The sequence below is a fragment of the Pyxicephalus adspersus genome, chromosome 2 (assembly GCF_032062135.1).
Source record: "Pyxicephalus adspersus chromosome 2, UCB_Pads_2.0, whole genome shotgun sequence".
NCBI classification, from domain to species: domain Eukaryota; kingdom Metazoa; phylum Chordata; class Amphibia; order Anura; family Pyxicephalidae; genus Pyxicephalus; species Pyxicephalus adspersus.
The window spans coordinates 6,580,360-6,606,450 of record NC_092859.1 but is presented as its reverse complement, the minus strand read 5'-3'; the positions used below and the strand labels follow the sequence as shown (position 1 = coordinate 6,606,450).

Here is a 26,091-nt window from a genome sequence, read left to right as displayed (position 1 = left end):
TGCAGCTGATTTTTGCATAAACGGATGTTAACAAAAAGTGGCTTGAAAAAAAATGTAAGAGAACACTAAGATGCATGGAGGCTTTTAATTAGCAAACTAAATGTCACCAAGATAGATTTGGATCAGCACACATTAAGGGATGACACAAGATGGTGATGGTTCATGGCTTTGCAGAAAGCTGGGTAAGTAAATTTTTGACATAGCTAGGACTTGATACCATGTTCCTGGTTTATTAAAGCTCTCCAAGGCTGGAGAGGATACACTTTCATCAGTGAAGCTAGGTAAACCTGGAATAGATTTTTTTAAAATTCTGTTGCTATTTGTTAGCAAATGTTTTCAATCCTGGGCCAGATCTATTCCAGGTATGCTGGATCACTCAGGTCCACTGATGAAAGTTTATCCTTTCCAGCCTCGGAGAGCTTTACCCCCTGAGCAGTAACCCCCGGGGTAGAAAAAAGATGCTAAAAGCGGTAAACCTATGGGAAGTAATAGCAAGTCGAGTCTTACCTGATTTGCCAGCATCCCGGGAAGTCCGTCTTCTTCCTTCCTCCAGCCGGCTTCCTCTGCACTCGAAGAGTGACTGGGGAGTTCCCTGTGACGCTGGTGCGCGAGGACGTTGGTGGCGGGGTGGGAAATTCAAATCCATTTGTATTGCATTCAATACAAAATATTTGTATTGAATGCAATACAGTGGATTTATATGTGTAAAAGCAGTACATTGTCTTTCAAGAACATTTATTTTACAGTATAACATAATAGTTTAAGTATATTATTTGTTTTTTTTTTATGTATTTAAAAATTAAAAAATAAATATATATATATATATATATATATATATATATACACGTTTTTTAAATTCATTTAATTTATTATTTTGGCATGATTTTGTGTTTCAAACTTTTTTATAATCATACTAATATATTACACTTTAAAATAAATTTTTGTGAAAAACAATGTACCACTTTAAGACACATAAATCCAGACAGAAATGAACTGTTTAGGAGGTTAAAAAGTCAGGCGGGCGCCATATCTATTCATTCCATAATCTATCAGTTTATAAAAAAAAAATGCAGGGGTCTTAAAAAAGTTTCCACACATTTTTATTTTCATTAGAAAGGCAGTGTGTCATGTGACTAGTCTGTCTGGCAAGCTGTCATGCTGTGGTTAAGATAGCTGTGAAAATTAGAAATTGCAGGAACAGCGTTCTGTCATATACTTTTTGTGTTGTTGCATGACAACACCCATCCCAGCACTGCAGCCCACACAATGGAAACCCTCAGACGATTAATGTGGAAGGTTATGGGACACCCAGCATATAGTTCGGATTTATCATCATCTAATTTCCACCTTTTTAGGCATGTAAAGTTGGTACTGCGCTGGGAAAAATGCATCACAAATCAATATGTGGAAAACTGTAATTTATTTTTTGACATTCCTAATAAATAGCATTAACTAGGAAGCTTTTGGAAGAACTCTCGTATTTTGTCTTTTTTAGCCCTACAGACCCTACACTATTATCCCTTTTTTTAAATATTTGGAATCATTGTCACCTTCATGTTGGCTGTGCCAAAACTGACTACACCCAATTTGTATATACAGGATAGGTATTGTCACCATTGACCAACCAGCTACAAGCTAGCCTATCAGTGTCAGCTAGCCTAGCCCTACTCTCATTTCTACCTTGATTTCATGAATGGTCCTTGATGTAATTTCCTAATCTTGCTAGCTTTGCAAGTTAATAGCAATGCTGGTGAACATGGTATCATCACCAAAATTGCTGGAGAAGGGGGCAGCTTCAGAGGGACCTGTGGGAAGATGTCTCAAGTAATAAATCTAAATCAAGTGTCCAAAAAATCCCTGAGCTGCCCACACAGGTGCCTCCAATAAGGCCTGGCTGTTTTATAATACCTCATCTTAACCAACCAGCTTATGTTTTCTTGATACACATCTCAGGCATATCCACATAAAACAGTAAGATCCACCACCAAAAGAAGACAGTGGTCAGACCACTATTGACTCTGCTACAATGTGGAGGGCTTAGCCTCCTGATGAAGAAACACTTTAAAAAAATAAAAAAGTGAAAAAGGGAGTACACCCTCTTTAAATTCCAAGGTGTTAGGTATCAGTACATAATAAAAAAATAATATGATCCTGGTTCTAAAATCATTTTAATCTTGCTGGGAAATCCACTTCCGGGAAAATTAGCCACTGTCTTGAATGTTTCCTACTTGAGTAATAATTCTCCCTGTAGAATGATGGACTTCAAATTGTTTGCAAATGACCTTTTAAGCCCTACCAGATTGATGAGCAGCAACAATTCCTTCTCTAAGATCATTGTAGATGTCTTTCTTCCTTGGCATTATGTTAACGCACACCTGAATGCTCCAGACCTGCAAACTGCAATAACTGCTTTTCTAGAGATGGTCACACTTTCTGATAATTAATTGATCAAGTGTATTTTATTAACAAGACTTAATGTTTTGCATTTTCAAAAAGATTTAATCTTTATTTTTTATTAAATGATATCAATAGGTATTAATGTTTAGCCCCAGGTAGGGTATATTTTAAACAAATAAGAGACATTCATTGTTACGGATGACTTTATGTGTCATTTAAGACATTATAGATACAATCTTTTGTATTTGTGTGTCCAATATTTTCAAGTATAATAACACCAAAACACAAAAAAATGCAAATTAAAATGTCATTGCACATACGCTGTATGAACTCTTCACATACAAATTCAAGTACAAGATTAGTAAGACTTTACACATGGGAAACTATAACTCTACCTCAAATAATTAATTTAATCACGTATCCTTCTGATCCTCCAAGGAAACCCTGTATACCAATCTTGTTTATTCCCTTTTGGCATTTATTCTTTTCTTATATAAGTGGGCAATTACAAGCAACTCATTATGCAACATTAAACATTAACAGAAAGAGTAGCAGAAATATGACAATACGATTTACATCGTTATCATTGCTATACCATAAATTGTGGTCGTTCAGACTAACTTCTATTGCATGTTCTCACCTTGCTCAGTGCATTGCTGCAGTGTTGTACTGACTACAAAAGCCTGAGTACTGATAAACCCACTCAGGGTTTATTATCCTTGTACATGTAAGTAGCTACATGTTCCGTTATATTGTTGTTATGCTGTGTCTAGATGCCTGTATATATAGATAACTTTAATTTATAACCCCTTATAATTATCAGCACCAGCGCAAATAGAAATAATGAACAACAGCCATAATCCCAACTGTCCAGGCATAATAATCCCCCGGTAAACCCAACAATACGAAGCATAAACTATAGCTGTACCTAGCAGCCCCATGTCCCCTAGCACAAACCACATATTCTAAAGCTGCAGCCATAACCAATTATACCCAAAATCCAGTTATGCCCCCAGTCATGATCTATAGTACCTAGGATCACACTCCAACCACAACTCATTATACCCAAGATCCAGACCCCAACCTCAACATTAAGGTCCAGACTCCAGGCAAAACAACCTCCATCCCATCCATAACCTATAACATCTAACTCCAGACTTCAGTAATCATCCCATTTCCCCTCTAGCCACAGCACAATTAGGAGCATCAGGGAAAAAAATTATAATTGCAGTGAGGGGGGATGCCCAACATCCCTATGACATTTAGGTCATGACTTCAGTCATAACAATCCCCATCCCAGCTAAAGCCACAACACATAGGCCCAAATTTCAGATGCATCACCCCCTTCCCCTCCAGCCAAAGCACAATCAGGGCATTTGGAAAAAAAATAAAATAACAGTGAGTGGAGATGGCCAATCTCCCTTTAACAATAAGGTCTAGATTCCAGCTAAAACTACCCCCCCATTCAAGCCATCACCCACAACACCTAGGTCAAGCCATCATCCCCCTTCCTCTCTAGCAAAAGCACAAGCAGGGGCATCAAGAAAAGAAAATATAATCATAGTTTCCCATATTGATTTTTTAATATTTCCCTGTTACTCTTCACGCATGGGTTTCATCAGGATAAAAAAACATATGAAGTTGTTATCCTTATTGGTAATTAATTACCTTTTATAGGTAACAACATCATATCTCTTAAACTATATATAACGCTGTGGTCTTTTGGGATTCTGACCTAAACTGGGCTCTTGGCCTTATAGGTAGGTGAGGTAGTCAGGGGTCCACATACTATTAACCATATAGTAACTTGACAGTCAGAGGTCCACATTCTAGGAGCCTGACCATCTCATCCACTATATGCCTAGATGTTTGTGGACACCTGACCATCATGTCTACTATAGGGCAAAAAATACGTACGCAAAGGTTTACCATCTACAATCCTCTGTGCTTGAAGAAAACCTATCTTTTGCCAGCTGCCAATGTATTCTGGGCAGATAATGATCATAGTATCATGCCTTTTCAGATATTGAAAGAAAATGGTGAAATTGTTCAAAACAATCTTGTTTCTAGTTTTGATGAACATCATTTTAGTCACATCTATGAATAAGAGATGTACGTTGTCTACTTTATCAAACCTGGATGGAATAACACAACTGGGAGATGTTATGTTTGGGTTTGTTGTACCGCTCCATTTGGAATGGGCTTATCAAAAAGTTTCCTTTACTACAAGACCTCTGAAGATTCCTTGTACAACGTAAGTGGGCTTGTTGAAATCCCTGAGAATTCTAAAACTGATATAATAGCTGTGGTTGAAGTTGGCCCTTAATTGGTCATAATCCATCTCCAATTAAAGCCTTTTATAGTTTAATGTTGTTAGAACCTTTGTGGTGTTTCCATTAGTTTCTATATCTCCATTGTGAAGATTTCCTTACCATTTATTTTCTATCTTTGGAGCAGAATCTGAGGAAAATCTAATATTTCGGTAGACTGAGAAAGGGTAAGAACCTCTTTCTGGTTGCTCTCCAACTCTCCCCTTTTGGAGAGAATTTTAATATTCTTGTCCCCCCATAAAACCCAGATTGCCAGATTTAATCTAAGGAGGTAGGCTTCTGCTCATCAACTTCAGAAGAGTGCAACCTACAATGACTACCTTCCTCGATACCTAGCTCTTGTAATCATGATTCTAACTGCTACCAGCCTGAACCATTTGTCTTTTCAACCCTACTTCTCCTCTCAATTTGGCACTGGGCTCGGTGGTCTGTCTAAGGACTTGCATCACTCTAACGCCGATCTTGTCTTCTGTTGGTTTCAACATCTAGCTCAACGGGTTCATATAATAGTGATAATAATATTTTTTGTATTTGTTCTGAAGGTTTTATGTTATCAGCTATCAACAGATCCAGGCACTGATATATGCAGTGGAAGAGATTAACAATAACCCCAATCTTCTACCCAACACAACTTTGGGCTTCCAGATCTATGACTCCTGTAATGTACTTCAGTATGACTTGGACGGTGCTTTACAGATACTGACGGGTTCAAACACAGCCACTGCCAACTATAGATGCCTTGAAAATATTCCTGATAGTGCTATTATTGGAGCAGCATTATCTTCTAATTCTGTTCTCCTAGCTCATGTTCTGGGACTCTTCAGGTACCCTCAGGTAAGGCAATTTACTGCTAGACTTTTCATTACACATCATCACATGACACAACCATGTTATGAATATACTTGTCACAGTTAGGCTTGGAGTTCAACTCGGCCTGATGCTAATAAAACTAAACATTACCAATGTTCAGAGATCAGATTCGGCACCTAGTGCAATACCAGTGTCGTCCCCAAGCATGTAATTTAATGGATTGGTATTTCTGTCCTGTCCATGTTTATCTTGACGTGGTAAAAAAATATTATTTTTTGTTATGCAATGATACATACTTTCCATGGCAATGCCCAGCTACTTTGACAATAACTAGCCTATTATTCTTGGAAATGGGCACAATATAACATCAGGATTTGCCCCTATTACCTATAGGTTAGGGTTTCAAAGAATTCAGGCAGGAATTGAAAAAACCTTGACAAAGCACATCCTGGCATATTCACTGATCCCTATTTTTAATTACCCTTCCACTATATTATGGATGATAACAAGAACACTTGTTCAACTACAAAGAACAAAAAATGTACAATTTTCATGTTCATGTGGAAACCTGGATTTCAAAGCTAGAGTGATAACCAGTTGACCATGATGCTACTACGTTTCATCTGCTAAGATGGAAACTACTTAACTGAACTTCTAACTAATTTCTCTTCCTTTTAGATCAGCCATTTTGCAACAAGTCGTCTATTAAGTGACCGCAAAAAGTTTCCATCATTCTTCAGAACTGTTCCAAATGATGTGTTTCAGTCTCAAGGGCTGGCCAAGCTTGTGTTATATTTTGGCTGGACATGGGTAGGTCTGGTGGCTGTGGACAATGACTATGGTCAGCAGGGTATTAATGTGGTCAAGCAGGAGATCATTAAGGCTGGAGCCTGCATTGCCTTCACCGTAAGCATTCTTGTGAGTCAAGCTGATCGTAACGCTATTAACATAGTTAAGGTCATTCAGCAGTCTTCGGCCAAAGTTGTCATTGTCTTCTCAACAATTCTTGACTTGATTCCAGTTGTGCAAGAAATGATGAGGCAGAAGGTTTATGGGAAAACATTTGTTGCGAGTGAAGGTTGGTCAACGGCACCAATATTTGCCACAGGAGAAGTTAATAACATTTTCTCTGGCACAGTTGGATTGGCTCTCTACAGTGGACTGATTCCAGGATTTGAAGATTTCTTGAGCAACTTTCACCTTTCCAGTAGTGTCGGAAGCAATTGGTTAAAGATGCGTTGGGAGGAAACTTTCAACTGTGAGTTCAGGACTACAAAAACTGATGGAAACTCCTCAAAAATTCCTAAGTGCACTGGGAGTGAGTCTCTTGAAGGAACCCAGAATGGCTATCATGATATGTCCATTTTGAGAACTTCATACAATGTTTACACAGCAGTGCATATCTTAGCTCAAGCCTTACGAGATCTGGAAGGCTGTAGACCAGGTGAAGGACCATTTACTAATGCAAGTTGTGCGAACATTAGGAACTTCAAGCCATGGCAGGTACAATTATAGTCCAAAAAATGCTTTGCTGTTCCTAGGCTATCGAAATTTAAAGTCACATGATGAAATATAGTAACTCAAAGAGTATGCAAAGAATATGCAAAGACTAATAAATATTTATTTGCTGGGTTTTAGTCTTAAACATTTCCTATGATGTCTTCAATGTTATCCCTAACAATGTTGTCAGCTCTTCCAATTTTCTTCTGTGAACCACAGCAGGGCCTCATGGCCATTACTAAGCATGTCATTAAGACACAATGGACATCATAATGACAATGAAACATTTCATCTACTGGGCAGGCTAAGATAAGTGTGCATCTAAAGGGATGCTGAGAATGCAGCTTTTAAGATGGGGTTTCCCCCTTTATTTAGCAGGTTGTATTCAGAAAGCGATGGAGCAGGTGGACAGGACTTGGTTGGGGTCACTTTATTGATGGCATATTTCACCTGCTACTCAGCAGTTGTATGTTTAAGGGTAGGGAGTATGTGAAAAAAAGAGCCAACCACTGTGTGGTTTTACATATGACCTCTGCTGGGGAAGTCAGTGAGATGAATAGATATCCTAATCACAGGCCTCACACTGCTAGATACCAGCTTCATGTAAAGGGGCTCTTTTCACTAAACAGAAGTAAGGGGCGCTAGACCTATGCAACTTAATTTCTTCATTTACAACGAAGAAAGAGGTAACGGTTTGCAAAATGGTGGCAGTGTCTTGTTTAGACCAGCAAAATGGACAGAAACAGCCCTGACCTCTAGCATAGAACTGATCAACAGTAGCAATGAATACTAATTGATTAGCCTAACGAACACATAATGAGACGTCTAAGGGCCTATCAGCCAATAGGATAAATAGGGGGCAGGAAAAGAGGCAATAACTGGGTTTGCAAGAAATTTTGTGCTCACATGGTGAACTCATATCCTTTTGTAATTCCTGAGCAATATACTTAAAGAATGAAAAAAAGTTTTGTGCCCAGAGGTCAACTTGAGGAAAACTAGATCCTACTGATGCCCAGCTATCACAGATAAAATGGAGGACATAAGGCACCCAACTACTCTGTACTTTTCCCTCTAACTAACTGTTCTGTTTTATTTTATGGAGAAAGTTATACTAAATAATAAATGCAAACAGCCCTATGTGTAAGCTGCATGTGTTCCCATTGTGGAGATCTCCCCCTTCTGTTGTGGGTATAATAAAGAACAGGAAGTGGGAGAATACTTACCTGGATGGGACAAATATCAAAAACCTATTGGGAAGATGAGGTTTGTCCCCTTCCTGTACACTTAATGAATTTCAGACAAAATAAGAAGTATGGAAAAACACCTGGCCAGGCAGAAAAAAATTATACATGTATAAATATTTAGGACAACATTACATGACGGTAATTCGAAAGCTTTACTTCCTTACAGCTCTTGTACTACATGAAAAAGGCCAGCCTTACACTAAGTGATGGCAGGGAACTTTACTTTGATGAGAACGGTGATCCACCTGCAATTTATGACATTGTGAACTGGCAGCTGACCCCAGAGGGCATGATACAACGAGTCAAGATTGGCAGCTATGACACTGCGGCATCTCCTGGTGAAATGTTTAGAATTAATAAAAGTGCCATCCGGTGGTCTAATGGAGACAGCCAGGTGTGACCATAAAAACAGTAAATAATACATTTTTAAGACTAAGTATTTAAAGTCATTTGGCTTTTCATTTGGTACACAGCCTCTTCAGTTGACAAATATCCTTAGGCATAGTTCAGGGTTTGGTGACCTCTTCTTGGAAATTGTCTTTTTTTTTTTTTTTTACTTTTTAACTGTTATGCATGGAGATCCAAGGCCTTTCCTCAATTTATTATAGTTAATTGGGGTTGAAATAAATTTGGTTAATTAAGATCCAGTATTTCCCAGGATCACCAGCAGGGCAATAGATCCACTGGACCTGGAAAATGTTCTTTTAGATTCCTTCCAAGTCAATGTATAAGATCTCTTGTCAATTAAGGTCAGGGAGATTCTGGTCCTTTGTTGTTCCTGCAAATTGGCTTAAAAATCCTGATGTTTCTAGTATTTAAAATCTTGTACATCATAAACATCACATGCAGCAAAAAAAGTACACCCAATTAAAAAAAATGCTTTAAATGTTTCCTAACGAGTTGGACTTGAAAAAGTCCTAATTTTTTTGATATTTTGATTTGTGCCCAAAGGTGGTTACCTCCATTTCCTGCCTTTTATATATCAGTAGATAACTGATGATGAGGATGCCTTTTCAGCAGGTACAGAGAAGATTCTTCTTATTAATAATTACCTTCATGCCACTTTTCCCCACTTTACAAGTAGGTGATGTATTGATCGACTGCAAGAGAACTCTGTTTAGTAAAAATACTTTTCTTTGTTTATGTAATCAATAAACACACAGTAAGTTATCCAAAAAAGTCTTGCTTTCTCTACTTGAAAACATTTCTTTTTTAGTTGATTTAATTACACTTATGTATCTTTCTACTCAGGTCCCAGTCTCTGTCTGCAGTCAAAGTTGTCCTCCTGGATTTCGGAAGGCTGCCAAAACTGGAGAACCAGACTGCTGCCTTCAATGCATTCAATGTGCTCAAGGAGAGATTTCCAACCAGTCAGGTAGGTTTATTTCTCCAAGATTTGATAAATGTTATCTAGGGCTTAGCCTGTGAACCCACAGCAGTGACAGAGGTGCATGCAATGTCTAATGACATGGCCTGCTCATGAGAGCCAAGCTGAGGGCATTTTTAGGGTTGTGACCATGATAAATTGTGAATAGACAATGATAATAAACCTGCTGGCCCTCTCTGTACTTGTAAATTAGCTTATTCTGCGTATCCTATGTAGGGATGAGCAAGAATGCCACTGACAGTCTCGCAAAATTTTCCTCGAACTTTCGATGGGGCTGCGAAATTTGGGCGAACCGATTTTGTGAATCCACGATTCAGGTTCCCACACTCCCTGGGCTGTACCTGCGGTTACAGCTGATTTGAGGCACATGCCTCCAATCAGCCGTGATAGCAGGCGTACTACTGCACTCAGGACCTCCCGATGGACAATCTCCATTGAGAGGTCATATGAGTTCAGCCGTGACCGTCCAGGTTCCCACTCTCCCTGGGCTGTACTTATCATTCATACGTACAGCCCAGGGAGCATGGGATTCACAGCTGATTTGAGGCACGTGGCTCCAATCAACTGTGATCGCAGGTTCCCACGCTCCCTGGGCTGTACTTAACAATGATACCGCAGGTGTATTACTAAACCCATATGAGTTCAGCTGTGACCGTCCAGGTTCCCATGCTCCCTGGGCTGTATTTATCATCATTGATAAGTACAGCCCAGGGAGCATTGGAACCTGGACCGTGGGAACCTGCGGTCACAGCTGATTGGAGGCAGGTGCCTCCAATCAGCTCTGGCCGCAGGTGTAGTACTGAACTTATATGACCTCTCAATGGAGAATCTCCATTGAGTGGTCATATGAGTTCAGTTCGCCGCAAACTCGACCTCAGGCCAAATCACAAGGCCCTTCTCACTTACATGTTCGGTTAGCAAGAAATGCCAGATTCGCCGCAAGATCGTAGCTTGCTCATCCCTAATCCTATGGTCACAATGCTAAGTTTTCATAGTATGGCAGCTTTGTCAACCATGGAGTAGAAGTTCCTACCTCAGCTAATTATAGCTAAAATAAAAGGTAAAAAATTAAATAAAAACCCTCCCGAACAAAGGAGTTGATTTACTAGATATAAAAGTAGGGTTATAATCTAACATTTTTTAATTTTAGGTTTTAAAAAATAGGGTTTTTTTAACCAGAAGTTAAACACAAGATCATCTATCAGTACAAATAACAAATGTTATTTTGGTGCATGTTTCAGATTCTTTTGAGTGCTACAAGTGTCCTTGGGATAAGTGGCCAGACCATCAGAAAACAAAATGTCTACCAAAGAGTTTAAATTACCTCTCTTATGAAGATCTCCTTGGAATATCTTTGGCAGCTATCAGCATTGGATCCTCTTTCATTCCAATTGTAATTCTGAAAATTTTTACACAAAACAAAACTAGCGCCATAGTAAAAGCCAACAATTATTCTCTAAGCTGCCTTCTTCTGGTTTCCCTAACTTTGTGCTTTCTCAGTGCCTTAATTTTCATTGGGGTCCCCAACAGGGAAAGCTGTCTTCTGCGTCAAGCTACCTTTGGAATGACTTTTGTTCTTTGCATATCATGTGTCTTGGCCAAGACAATTTTGGTGTTGCTTGCATTCATGGCTGTCAATCCATTAAGCAGGCTGAAGAAATGGACCAATACCCGAATGGCCTACTTAATTACATCCCTTTGTTTCTTAGTACAGGTAATTTTGTGCATTACTTGGCTGTCGCAAGCTCCTCCACATCCACAGTATAACACTCACATTTACCCAGAACTCATTATTGTTGAGTGCAATGAAGGCTCTACTTTTGCTTTCTGGACCATGCTGGGTTACCTCTTTCTTCTGGCTACTGTTAGTTTCATTGTTGCCTTTCTGGCTCGAAGACTTCCTGATAGCTTCAATGAGGCTCAGTTTATTACATTCAGTATGCTGGCCTTTCTTAGTGTATGGATATCCTACATCCCAGCATCCCTTAGTGCTCAAGGCAAGTACACAGTGGCCATGGAGATCTTTGCTATCTTGGCATCAAGTTGGGCTCTGGTCATTTGTATGTTCTTTCCCAAATGCTTCATCATCTTGTTCAAACCTGACCTGAACTCCAGGGAACATCTCATAAGAAGATAAGGGACAAATTAAGTGTTGAATAATAAATAAATATACACATAAATCCAGGGAAAATGCATTTTAAAAACTGTAATAATTCAAAGAGTAGTTTATTTATGAACTGGTAGAAACAGATGACAGTGCTGCAATGACAAATGATAAACCATTATAAACTGTTAAATAACAAATGATAAACATCTACCAGATGGTAGATGACAGGTGATAAACCAGATGACAGTGCTGCAATTACAAATGGTAAACCATTATATGTTAAACATCTACCGAATGTTAGATGACAAATGATAAACATTTACTAGATGGTAGATGACATTTGATAATTCATTATAAACTGTTAAATGACAGATGATAAACTCTACTAGATGGCGGATGACAGATGATAAACAGGGGAGAAAAACAAATAGCAATATAATTCTGTGTGCTTATGCGGCACAAGTTTTACTTGTGTTGCCTAAAAAGGAATATTAAGGTATACTAAATACTAAGGAATACTAAAGCATCTCCATCACGGCCAAATTGAACCAACTGGAGTACAGTTCTTGCAATAATGGCCTTAGAGTGTGTTTTTGGGATATTAAAGAAAAACACAGCACTCTATGCTAAAACACATAAAAGGTGTGGAAGAGACAAGCAACTGGAGACCTATATAGGAAACCAATATATAGACTTATATAGGAAACCATAATTGTAAACACTGTACCCCCATGCTGTCCCAAAATTTTTTTATGTTTTAATATCCAATTTCTTCTTAATGAAATAAATCCACCATGATCACAGCTTCATTTTATATCTGAGGTCTGGTAAAGTTCAAAGTGCTTTTTGTATTTTTGGATAAATATCCAAATGTATCAAATTGTAAAGCAACTGGACCATTAATCACAATCCATAATGGCTAATAAAGGTAAAACCATGTTCACTAGAGCAATATAATTGGTGGTTATTTCTGGTTTGTAGTCAATTGCATTTTTAGAGATAGGTACAATTAAAAGTTTTCGTAAAATTATTTCCTAAAATTACTGTAAAAAAAAAAAAATATTTTACTAGAATTTCGGTAACATGCACCAGAGTAACTGAAGGCCAAATTAAGGCCAATATATTTTATATTTTTATTATATATATATATATATATATATATTTTATGATAAACAAAAAGGCTTCTTATAACTGCCCACCTGTCCAAAAAAAAAAAAAGCTGATAATGTATATGAATTACCAAGGGTGCAATACCATCTATATTTTTATCATAGCAGATGTCAGATTTCCTCCCAGGATAACAAATTTGCCTCGGGAAAAGCCTAGAGAGATACCATTGCTTTAACCCTTACATAATCACTTATGATCGACTTTCTATATACCATCTTTTGTTAGGTGCCACCAAAATAAATAAAGAGTTAATTTCCCCCTGGATACTATAGTAGGATTCTCTATAAATAAGAGGAATCGGAAGAGAATACAAATGGGAAATAGTGTTACATGGTAAGTGTAGGATTCTTTTTGTATTGAATCTTCATTATATTCAGGAATGCATTATCCATATGTAATATAGTCAATATGCATTTTACTCGTGTATAGTGCAGGGCAGGAAGAGGGGACTATACAGCACAAGGTGTTAGTTTTAGGGTTTAAAGCTGAACTCAAGACACAAATAATACAGATCTGTAACCAATGGATTTATTTCTGAAATGCAAGCAATGTAAGAATCTGAATTTGACTTGATATCAGGCTTGTACAGCCCCTGTACAGAGAGAGAATCCAATCAATTGTACTGCAGTGCAGGGAACATGCTGATAGGAGTAGAGTTAGCACTAGAGCAAGGTACGATTGAGTATTGAGTCTTTAGGATATTAAACACATTCACTAAGCTAAGTGATTTATCCCTTGCATAATAATAATAACTCATAACTTTTTTGTCACTATATCAATAAACATCATTTAGCAAGTATGCAGACAATTAAGCTGGGGAATATTATCTATTTGCTTGCTGCAGGTTAATAAACTGTAGAAAATACTGAAGAATACAGAGCCTGATAGGAGGAACAGAGAACCAATTATAATTTTCCTATTAGCACTTGCATTAGTTTTCTATTAGCCTTTTGTATTAGTACACATTATATAAAAGTTAATATATTCACTCTTATGGAACTGGGGTTTTAAAATCATATAAATATTTGAGACATAGACTAATATGCAGACGTTTATATCCCTTTCAATTGGTATAGAATACACAATTTTTATTGAATTATTTAAATTTTAGATTACAAAGGCTGGTAGGCATGGATAGACATCAAGATCAGTTCACTAAAATATATCACTGGGCTTCTCTTTCCTTACATGAAATCATGAAATGCATTTAAAAAAAAAAAATATATATATATATATATATATATATATAATAATAAACAGATAAAAATAAATTAGTAGTAAACTAATAAAAAGACAATGATATATTGATATATAAGGAAATGTCTAGGGTTGCAAGAAGTTATCAGCAAAATTATATTTGTATTTACCAGCATTGATTTAGAGGTCCACAATAATACTTTGTCAGGTTACTACATATCTAATGTTTTATACTATATGTCAAATTTATATCAAAAAGGAGAACCGGAAATATAATCATGGCAAATGTTTAAGTATTTCATTTAAGAGTAGTATATGAAAGAAAACTCCTATGACATAGCCAAACAGAAATAGTGTAATCTATCATTGTCTGGCCTCAGGAGGAAAGTATCACTTAGGGATTGATATGTATCATTGAGGAAATATGTACTGAAAAAAGAGAGAAGCTAATATAATATAACAAATATTATTTTACGCAGTAACTATGAAATAAAATAAAACTGAAAATTTAAACATGTTCGCCTATTAATAACAAATGAATGGGAAAAAGTGTAGAATGGAAGAAGACAACCAGCAGAACTGGTTTTTCCATAAATATATTATACCTTGTAATAGCCATGAAGGTAAATGTTAGGGGCAGAAAAGTGTTCCTCATATTTTTCTTAGACACCCATTTACAAAACTGAATATTATGTTGTAGCATTGTGAGGATCAAACAGCACAGAACTGGTGAATTCCAGGGAAAAAGCATCGGCGGTAGAGAGCGTCATCAGTACTACAGTACAGATTGTTTGTTGGTTGGAAAATCCTTGATGAACCTGTCTTTAGATGGCTAAGCTACATAGTTACATACAGTAGTAGGTTAGGTTGAAAAAAGTCCATCAAGTTCAACAACTAGAGAAATAAAGATTTGCCGGATATAAAACCTTATAAGACATGGTTGGTCCAGAAAAAAAAAACCCTTGTACAATTTTCTTCAACAGGGGAAAAAAATTCCTTCCTGATTCCATGAGGCAATCGGATATTCCCTGGATCAACAGTCACAGTGTTATCTTTACTTTAAAGCTTTAATCCCCAGTTATATTCTGTTCTTCTAGAAATCATCCAGCTTTTTCCTAAAGCAATCTATAGTAGTTGCTGAAACTACTTCCTGAGGGAGCAGATTCCACATTTTCACAGACCTTACAGTGAAAAATCCCTTCCTTATCCGGAGCTTAAACTTCTTTTCCTCCAGACACAAAGAGCGCCCTCTTGTGCTTTGTAATGATCTCAAAGTGAATAATGGGGAAGAGAGTTCTCTATATGGCCCATTTATATATTTATACCGGGTGATCATATCCCCTCTTATACGTCTCTTCTCAAGGGAGAATAGATTCAGTTCAGCTAATCTCTCCTAATAGCCAAGCTCCTCCATTCCTTTTATTAATTTAGTTCCCCTTCTCTGCACTCTCTCCAATTCCACAATGTCTTTTTTGTGAACTGGTGCCCAAAACTGGACTGCATATTCCAGATGTGGTCTCACCAATGCTTTGTACAGGGACAGGATAATGTCTCCATCTCTGCAGCCTATTCCTCTTTTATTACAAGAAAGTATTTTGCTAGATTTAGATATTGCAGGTTGGCATTGCATGCTGTTATTAAGTCTATGATCTACCAGAACCCCCAGATCCTTTTCCATTTGTGACTCCCCCAAATGTATTTCCCCTGGACAGTATGAAGCATGCATGTTGTTAGCTCCCAAGTGCATAACTTTACATTTATCTATATTAAATGTCAATTGCCACTTGGCTGCCCAATCAGACAGTACATCCAGGTCTGCTTGTAGATAATAGACATCCTGTATTGACTATTATCTACACTTAATTCCTATTATCTGACTTAATTCCATTACATAGTTTGGTGTAATCTGCAAACACAGAAATGGTACTATTAATCCCAAACTCTATATCATTTATAAAGATGTTAAACAGTAAAGGTCCCAACACTGAACCCTGGGGTACACCACTAATAACCTTAGATCATTTAGAGTATGAATCATTAATTACAGCTCTCTGCTCCAGTTTGACTTTTCTAAACCTATTGACCCTAACTTGCATATTACCCATCTGTGGGGTACAGTGTTAAATGTTTTAGCAAAGTCCAAGTACACTATATCAACTGCTACTCCACTGTCTACCTGTTTACTTATAAAAATAGAGTAAATTTGTTTGACAACTTTGGTCTTTCGTGAAGCCGCGTTGACTATCACTTTTAATATTATTTTCTAGCAAAAACTCCTCTATGTGGTTCTTTATCAAACTAAACATGCTGAGAAATTTTCTTACGCCAAAGCCAATATCTAGAATTCTGGGCTAGAGCCCTTGGGTGGCCACATGCCTAAAAGGAGCTGTTTAATATAGGAAGCCCCCACCCAAGGTCTACCAGTTTGGGAATCCAGAGCACCAGGCACTAATACTGGATATATTGTGTATAAAGAATATAAGTAATTGTGACTACCTGTGGACAAGTTTTCTCAGTTGGCCCACTTAGACTACATAAGGTCCAAATAATTGGTGACAGGACCATATACATTTGGAAGGAGAGTCTTATATCTTGTATGAATATTTATAGGTTTGGAGCATTACCATTCTATTCATTTATTTTACAGGTGATCCCTACAATATGGTCAAGTTACACTGCAGGCTCTGGGCATTCTTCCTGACCCCCTTTATTCCAGCTTTGTACACTGAAGACTCTAACTGTCGACTGGAAGTAATGGGGCTCGAAGGCATTATATATCCAGGGGATGTAATACTGGGGGCCATGTTACCAGTTCGTATAGCCGATGTCTATCCTTATCTTTCATTCACCTCCAGACCTCCACCTCCAACCTGTTCATTGTAAGTTACACCTGTCAATGTTAATGTATGCCAATGTAAACACTCCTTCTTAAGTATGGGACAAATATATTAGGATTGCCAATATTTGTATGTTGGCAGTTCAAGGGTGAAATGGACTTAGGTTCCCTTACTGGATCAGTTTGGCAAAAAGTAGCCAACTTACAAATAACCCCTTAGCTCCTCTGTCGGGCATTAAATTTATGGTAGAGCCCAGAACCTTTCAACAGTTGTGGTCGAGGTTTTGAGATATCAGCCCAAGCTATTTGACTAGGGCCATTTTCTCTGTAAACCCCATCAGGATCCGGTAAGGTATAAAGGGTAATATAGATAATAAAGATGGGTCCAAAGTCAATGACTATTTTGCTATGGAGATACATGTTCAAGAGAGTGTGGGCATGATTTTTACCTAGGGCTTGAACTTTAAGCATGGCATTGGCATCAGCTTGACATCGGTTTAAGGCACCTTTGAGTTCATTCAGAATACATTGATCTGCAGTTGACAGATTTCTGGCATGCCTTTTACCTGCTTAAAGCAAGATTTGCATTCCTAAAGACTTGCATGGGGTATAGACTTGCACTGGTTTTGAGTTCATGCTCAATACCCAGCTCATCCTTATCCACATCATACACATATATATATATACACCCTCAACACAAGCAATAATCCTTCATATGTTGACATTGTTTTTTTCTTCTCAACAAGGCTTCACTTTGGCTATTTCCAACAGCTTCAAGCCCTGTTGTTTGCTGTAGAAGAGATTAACAGAAATCAGCATCTTCTACCCAACAAAACCATGGGGCTCCAGTGGTATGATACGTGCGGGACTATACCTGTGAATACAGCAGCCACCTTACAAGTGCTAACTGGACACCATGAGGCCATTCCCAATTATCAATGTCTGCAAAATGCTCCTCTCAGTGCTTTTATTGGTTCTGCTTCCTCCACCCACTCTATAGTCGTTGCCAATATACTGGGACTCTATCGTTACCCTCAGGTAACAAACTGTAATCTGAAAATGTAAAAATTGCTGGGATTATGTGAAAACTGTAGAAGAAAATGATGGCCTTGCAGCCAAGTTATTATGGTGATCGAATGACTGGTCATAGAAGACCAAGTGGTCCATTGATCCTTTGTATTTTGTTTTTGTATTAATGTTTAATAGATCTGAGTTTGTCTCAATTATGTTTCAAAGAATTCACTGTTGATTTGCATGAAATTTGTGTGTGATTACCAAAAATGTAGATTTTTTTGCATATCATTGGCCATCTCTATATTTAACCAATGACAAAGTAAACTCACCCATAAAGTGCAAAACATAAAGGATTAGCGGGACCTTTCTGTGTGGTTGAAACAAATCTAGTTTATTACCCCTGGGTCCCTGCCTCCTAAACACACAAAAATATAAATAAAGAGTTTTTGAACTCCTATTATAGATGGGTTTAGAAAGCAGTTTTTATTTTTTTTGGCAGAGAATAATTTTTTTCAGTGTTGAAGATCAAATCTATATATGGTTCAACTGTCATAATAGATACAGTGCACCAAGTCAGGTTCATACATTTAACACCATGTAACAGAAATCTAAGATGCTTTCACTGTATCACTATTTAGCTTCTTTAGAGGATACTGAGATACATGTTCATGAGTGTACAAGAGATTTTAGCAATGCTTGTTTGAAGATCCTCTAATAGGTCTGTGGTGGGGTTTTAAATCTTGTATACTGCAAAGTTTTCCTTTGGAGAAGTTCTTTTACTTTTACTGATTAGGCTCAGTTAAGCAGGTGTTGAATGCAGCACCAGCATCCGTGTGCTCAAAGATGACAGCAGCATCTCGCTATCCTCTTAAGTATATGAATAGGCGAAACGCATTAGTGCCTGTGATTTCTGACCCATGACGTAGGCACTTTACTTTAAATTTTTCCTCTATTTTTACAGGTAAGTCATTATGCTACAAGTTCTCTTTTGAGTGACCGTATAAAATTCCCTTCCTTCTTTCGCACTGTGCCAAGCGATGCATTTCAATCCAAAGGCCTGGCCGAGCTGGTTTTGCATTTTCATTGGACGTGGATTGGTCTTCTGGCTGTCGACAATGATTATGGACAACAAGGTATTCATCTGGTCAAACAGGAGATCACCAAGGCTGGAGCTTGTGTGGCCTTCACTGAGAACATTTTAACCAGTAAGCAAGACCGCAATGCTCCACAAATAGTCAAAGTCATTAAACAGTCAACGGCCAGAATTATTGTGGTCTTTGCAGCTGGTCTTGATTTGCTGCCAATTCTTGATGAAATGACAAAGCAGAACATTACTGGAAAAACATTTGTTGCCAGCAAAGGGTGGTCCACCACTACTTTACAGTATATCGGAGTCTTCTCTCATCTTCTTGCTGGAACGGTTGGGTTAGCTTTTTATAGTGAGGGGATTCCAGGGTTTCGTGAATTCCTCTACAAGATCCATCCTAACATGACACTGGGAGGAAACATAGTAAAGGTATTTTGGGAGGAGGCATTCAACTGCAAGTTTCCAAACGGTGGGGAAATGGTAACCCAAGAAAAAGTTTGCACTGGAAAAGAGAGTCTAGACAGCATCAAGAACAGCTACAATGATGTCTCCAATTTACGTGTGGCCTACAATATCTTTACTGCGGTTCATATCGTGGCCAAAGCTTTGCAGGATCTCCAAAACTGTGGCAAAGAAGGTCCATTCTTTTATGGCAGATGTGCAAATATACACAACTTTACCTCTTGGCAGGTAATCTTATATTAGCACATATACAATAGCAAACCTGCATATGTTAGACATTATTAGAACTGCAATCCCATTCCGCATTACAGCTTCCTTTTTTGAACGACTTTTTACAAAATTGTAGAAATGTGGGAATTTGTGCATTTATGAGGTCAGGTAATGATATAGAATGAGAAGATCTCATAATTACTGTTCTAGTTCACTCTCAGGGTGTTAAGGTCAAGGGTTTGTACAGGACACCCCAGTTCGTCCACACCAAACTCATCAAACCATGTCATTGCTGAGTTAGTAGATGATGGAACAGAATAGGGTTTTCACCACACTGCTTACACAAGAATGGCAATTCACAAATAATATTCAAAATGCTTTTGTATGTTGTAGCATTAACAGTACTCTGATATATGGAAACACCTGAACCCATTTATTTGGAGGGCTATCCACAAACTTTTAGGGATGTGATTAGATGAAAACACTTTTTTACTTACTTTCTCAGATATTTCCATTTCAATATGCAACCATTGCAATTTTCACTGCTTTATTAATGTACACAGCACCTCCAGATATCTGACTATATGTCCTGCTTATGTGATTGGCTCAATGCTTTTGCAGGAAGATTGAAGTCACCTGTATTGCAATAAGGGATTCAATGTTGATGAAATCCTCCTATGACCGTGTTCCACCATATAAGTCTATCTTCTCCAGTTATAGAAAGCTTTAATAAATCAGGTCCAATATCTTATAACTGAGGGAGACCAGAATCATGGTCAAAGTCACCTACAGCTGGACAGTAGGGTACAAAATCAGCACTAGGTACAAAGTCAAAGACAGGCTGAAGTCAACAGCTAATGGGCAATATGGTAGGGCTCCCAATTCATGTCACGGGAACCAAAAAAAAAAACCTTTCCAACTTGATCTCCTCTTTCACACCCATCCACTATAACCAGGTGCTGGTCAATTGTTTGCCACTGTATGAAAAAAACAGTGCAAAACCCAACCATGAACCATTGCAAACACCCAAAATGAACTTTGTTGTTTGTTACAGGATACAATTCTTATCCATTTCAATTTTTAAAAATGAGACGGTAAATGTGAAACTTCTGTATTCTGTGTCATAAAATGAGCAAAGAAAGAAGTCTTCCACTGTATGGTGGTGCAGTAAATACTTTATATTCTAGGTCACAGAGGAAGCCTGTTTTGTAATTGGGGACAACAGGAGGTTGTCTTGTTGTCCTAATGGTAGTAGGTCACCAATACTGTTGACAATTCAGCACTGAACTTAGAATCTACTAAGATTAATAAATGGTTTGACATTGGACATCAGTGTGCATGCAATGATGGTGATCATAAATGAATTCATTTATGTGGACATGTCTAGTGGTTACCCTATATCAGTGACTTTTTTCACATGGGGGAACCCCTTGAAAAAAATTTCAAGTCTTCAGGGAACTCCTGCTATAATTAGTATATCCATAGCTCACAGTATATTAGTGTGGTGATTGCCTCTTACATTGCTGGTCATTGGAAAGGCTGCCATCCTTGGCACTGGAAAGGCATGCCACGGATAGCCATTAGGAAGATCTCAGTATCAACTAACTTGAAAGTCACAAATTGCTCATTGCTGAAGGATTCCCTAGCAACCTCTCTAGGAACCCTAGGGTTCCACAGAACCCTGGTTGAGAAACACTGCCCTAAATTAACAATGTATGCCAAAACATACACTTGACGTTGCTGCCAAACTTTTTATGCAGGCATGAACAACCTTACAAGTAGTTATAATGAAAAATGGCTTTCCTTTCCTCTATTGAGAAGCCACAACAAGAAAATACATTGTGGAACTATCAGTCATTTCTTCACAACAAAGAAATCTGCAAAAACACATTCTTGCTATGTTCATAGTTTGCATTGAAAAGATTAAACTGAATTTACACTTACGTTGGCTAAGGGGCCTACTATTATTTATAGTTAAAACCTTAAAAATTAGTTTAGGAGGGTACAATGCTTCCTGGTGATATGTGTATAGCATAGCATACATAAAATAACTGTATTTAAACATTACACTGGTCTAAGTATACACATTTTATTACTATTTTTAATTTGTTGTACAGCTGCTGTATTACATGAAGAAGGTGAGGGTCGCTCTTACCAGTGGAAGAGAGCTTTACTTTGATGGGAATGGAGACCCACCAGCGGTTTATGACATTGTGAACTGGCAGATGACCCCAGAAGGAACAATAAAACAGATCAAGATTGGCAGTTATGACACCACTGCAGTTCCTGGTCAGGTCTTCACTATTAACTCAAGCCTTTTGTTATGGGCCACAGAAGATAAAAAGGTAAACAAAAAAGCAATGTTAACTCCAAATTCCAAACAAAAACCTCTAAACCCAACTATAAATGTATTAAAAAGGTATTTTAGTATAGGTAAAAGAAATAGCATGGGTTGTAGGTAGTTTAACATTAACCAAAACAACTCATAGACAAAAAAAAAATGGACAGTTTAGTTTCCCCTGCATATTTCTGTCACACTTTATGATTTATTCTGGAAATAAAGGTGGTTTTAATCTTTTTTCTAGGTTCCTGTATCGGTATGTACTGTGAGTTGTCAACCAGGATATAGGAAAGCTGTAAAGAGTGGACAGTCTGCATGCTGCTTCCAATGTGTTCCCTGTCCACAAGGAGAAATCTCCAATCAAACTGGTGAGCTTGAAGTGGAACTAAATCTGCAGTGAATCCTTAAAGCATTTCCATAAAAGCATTTTACAGTGTAGAGAAAGCCCTTGTCTAATCTATATTGACTATACCCCTCTAGATGACAAAGACATGGTTTGATGAGTTTGGTGTGAAGAATAGGGATGAGCGAGCGAGATTTTTAAGTTCAATCTCGGACGAATGGGGCCATTCTCGCTTACCGAACATGTAAGCAAGAACAGCCTTGTTTCGCCGCGGGTTTGTGTTCACAGGCTAGCTGAACTCATATGACCTCTCAATGGATATTCTCCATTAGGAGGTCATATGAGTTTAGTAGTACGCCTGCAGTCACAGCTGATTGGAGGCACGTGCCTCCAATCAGCTGTGACCGTAGGTTGCCACGGTCCAGGTTTCTACGTTCCCTGGGCTGTACTTATCAATGATAATCAATGATGATGACAAGTAAAGCCCAGGGAGCGTGGGAACCTGGACCGTCGGAACCTGCTGAACTCATATGACCTCTCAATCGAGATTCTCAATTGAGAGGTCATATGAGTTCAGTAGTGCACCTGCAGTCACAGCTGATTAGAGGCGCATGCCTCCAATCAGCTGTGACCGCTGGTTCCCACTCTTCCTGGGCTGTATTTATCAATGCATTAAAAATGCTTATCAATGCTTATCAATGCATCTCAATCCATTGAGAGGTCCTATGAGTTTAGCAGGTGCCCATGGTCCTTGGGCTGTCCTTATTGATAAGTACAGCCCAGGGAGCATGGGAACATGGACCATTGATTCACGAAATTGGTTCGTCAAAATTTTTGGGACCCATTGGAAGTTCAAGGAAAATTTCACGAGACTGTCAGAGGCATTCTCGCTCATCACTAATGAAGAACCTTCAACTCTACTGAAAACTTCAAGCATGAAATGGAACTCCAGTTTCAAGTAGGTCATTCTTGTTTGACATCGGTCCCTGACCTCATAAACAGCCTTTTGTCTGGCTGGCCCCATATTACCACAGTCATATTCCAAAACCCAGTGAAGAGCCTACCCAGGAAAGTTGAGACTGTTATAGCAATTTTATACCAATGGCCACTGGTTTAGAATAGAATCCCATACCAAACTGTAGACACTTGGCCATCACACCAATATGATCCTGTTGGGCATCACAGATACATCTCAGTCCATTCTGCGCAGCCTAATATATTTAGTATGTGAATAAAATAGCATTTCTACAGACAGAAGTACTACATGCAGTATATTACCCTTATTGTTACATTTTCACACCTAGGCACTTGTGTAGAGATATCTGTCTTCACACAAAGTTGGATTTAATTAGTCCAGCTCAGTTTTTTTTTTGTCTGTTTCAGATTCTCTTGATTGCTTCAAATGTCCATGGAATGAGTGGTCAAATCCAGAGAAGTCCAAGTGCCTTCAAAAAGGTCTTGAGTGCCTTTCTTTCGATGACCCATTAGGAGCAACTTTGGCAGCAACATCTATTGCATCGTCCCTAGTTCCTAACTTTATTTTGAGACTATTTACACGTAACAGATCCACTCCTATAGTAAAAGCCAACAATTTCTATTTAAGTTGTCTTCTCCTGGTCTCCCTTTCTCTGTGTTTTCTTTGTTCTTTAGCTTTTATTGGATACCCACAGCTTGAGAAGTGCCTTCTGCGCCAAGTTGCATTTGGTCTAGTTTTTACTCTATGCATTTCTTGTATTTTGGCCAAAACCATTATGGTGGTGTTTGCTTTCATGGCAACAAGGCCAGGGAGCACTCTAAAGAAATGGACCAATCATCGAGTGTCTTTAATGATTATTTTTGTATGTTTCTTACTACAGTTTCTAATTTGCATGATATGGTTACTTTTGGCTCCACCTTTTCCACAATACAACACTCAAAGCCAACCTATGTTCATCATTGTTGAGTGTAATGAGGGCTCCCTCGTTGCCTTCTGGACCATGTTGGGTTACCTTTTTCTCCTGGCTACCATTAGTTTTATTGTTGCTTTCCTTGCTCGGAGACTGCCTGACAGCTTTAATGAAGCCCAATTCATTACCTTCAGCATGCTGGCCTTCCTCTGTGTATGGATATCCTATATTCCAGCATCCCTCAGTGCCCAAGGTAAATACACTGTGGCTATGGAGATCTTTGCCATCCTAACGTCCAGCTGGGCTTTGGTCGCCTGTATGTTTCTTCCTAAATGTTTTATATTATTGTTTAGACCAAACATTAACTCTAAAGAATATTTAATGAGAAAATCTATAAGACAGTAGAATGGCTATGAAATGTTATTCAAAAACTCTATCAATCTTATTTTGGTATCTATTACCTGTTTTCTTAGACATACTTGCTCTGGCCCCAGATGCCTAATGCTTTGTTATGTCCTCACCAGCGGTGGACATAGCCAACAGTGGGCCCCTGTTCAGAACTGACCCCGCTTAACTGATTAAAAACCTCTATGAGGCCCCCTGTGCAGCGGCACTCTTTGCACCTCCTTATGTCCACCCATGTTCCTCACTATCAGTCTGCATACTTTTACATTATTAATGCTCCTAAATAAAGTTGTTCACATAAAAATCATAAATTCCACAATGGGCTTGATTTATTAAAGCTCTTCAAGGCCAGAAAGGATGCACTTTCTTCAGTGAAGCTGGGTGATCTAAAAACCTGTAAAAGATCTGGTCGAGAATTGAAAACATTTGCTAACAAATAGCAAATAACTTTCAAGAAGACCTTTCCATGTTTGCTATATCACCCAGGTTCACTGATGAGCCAATGAGATATTAGCCTACTGATAGGTAAATTTGATTGGACAGCTTTAGCATATACATCTTGAATTAGCCAAAAGTTTTAACATTGCCTTAAAAATGGGTTGAAGTTGGATGGAAAATTTTGAACCTGCCTAAAAATCGGATCATCATCAACAATGCATAAAAATTCCTGGTTGCTGTTTCATGGAATAGAAAACACACAATCCTGTTCTCTAAAATGTATCCCACATTCCAAAAATATGCAATTAGGTTAATGGGCTCCCTTCTCCCAAAATTGACTCCATAGACTGTGTTAATGACATATGACTATGGTGGAATATTAGATTGTGAGCCCCTTTGAGGGACAGCTAGTAATATGAGTATGGACTTTGTAAAGCACTGCGTAATATATCAGCGTACAGTATATAAACACTGTGTAATAATAATAATAATAATAAAAAGCACACCCCTGGGTTTATTCTTCTACACTTTCTTCCTTTTTATGGGTCATTTCACTCATTTTTTTTAAATGGAGCCTCATTCAAAGCTAGTATCAAAAGATTATATCTGCAAAGGTTCTTGTCATCTATGGATACCTACCCCAGAAGAGCTATCAATAAAAATCAATTTGGGGGGGAAAATCCTTGCTTTGAACATATGCAAAAATTAGGGCAATTGATTTTGACAGACAACTAGGATAAAATGTGTCTTTGTCCCTTCTGGGATATCTACAAGCATTCCACTACACACCTATGGCCTCTTTTGCTGCAGTTCCACATATTTGCACATAATTGGTGGGATGGCCTCAAACTAAAACAAGTTTGGATGAACGTCTGCCAGCTCTTTAAAGCCTTCATAAGGATCTGCACAAGTTCTGGTGAAACAAGA

General features: G+C 38.2%; 2 protein-coding genes across 2 annotated transcripts; both read left to right on the top strand.

Annotated features, from left to right (window-relative positions):
* Positions 1–1,756: 1,756 nt before the first annotated feature.
* Positions 1,757–13,217, top strand: LOC140322286 (extracellular calcium-sensing receptor-like). Its single transcript, XM_072398868.1, has 7 exons — positions 1,757–1,824; positions 5,270–5,561; positions 6,216–7,040; positions 8,448–8,675; positions 9,533–9,656; positions 10,910–11,792; positions 13,085–13,217. Exons 1-7 carry the CDS (start codon positions 1,757–1,759, stop codon positions 13,215–13,217), a joined length of 2,553 nt encoding a protein of 850 aa, XP_072254969.1.
* Positions 13,218–16,803: 3,586 nt separating this feature from the next.
* LOC140322285 (extracellular calcium-sensing receptor-like) lies at positions 16,804–24,726 on the top strand. Its single transcript, XM_072398867.1, has 6 exons — positions 16,804–17,021; positions 17,725–18,016; positions 18,954–19,769; positions 21,869–22,096; positions 22,337–22,465; positions 23,836–24,726. The coding sequence occupies exons 1-6, from the start codon at positions 16,804–16,806 to the stop codon at positions 24,724–24,726; spliced, it is 2,574 nt and encodes an 857-aa protein (XP_072254968.1).
* Positions 24,727–26,091: the final 1,365 nt, after the last annotated feature.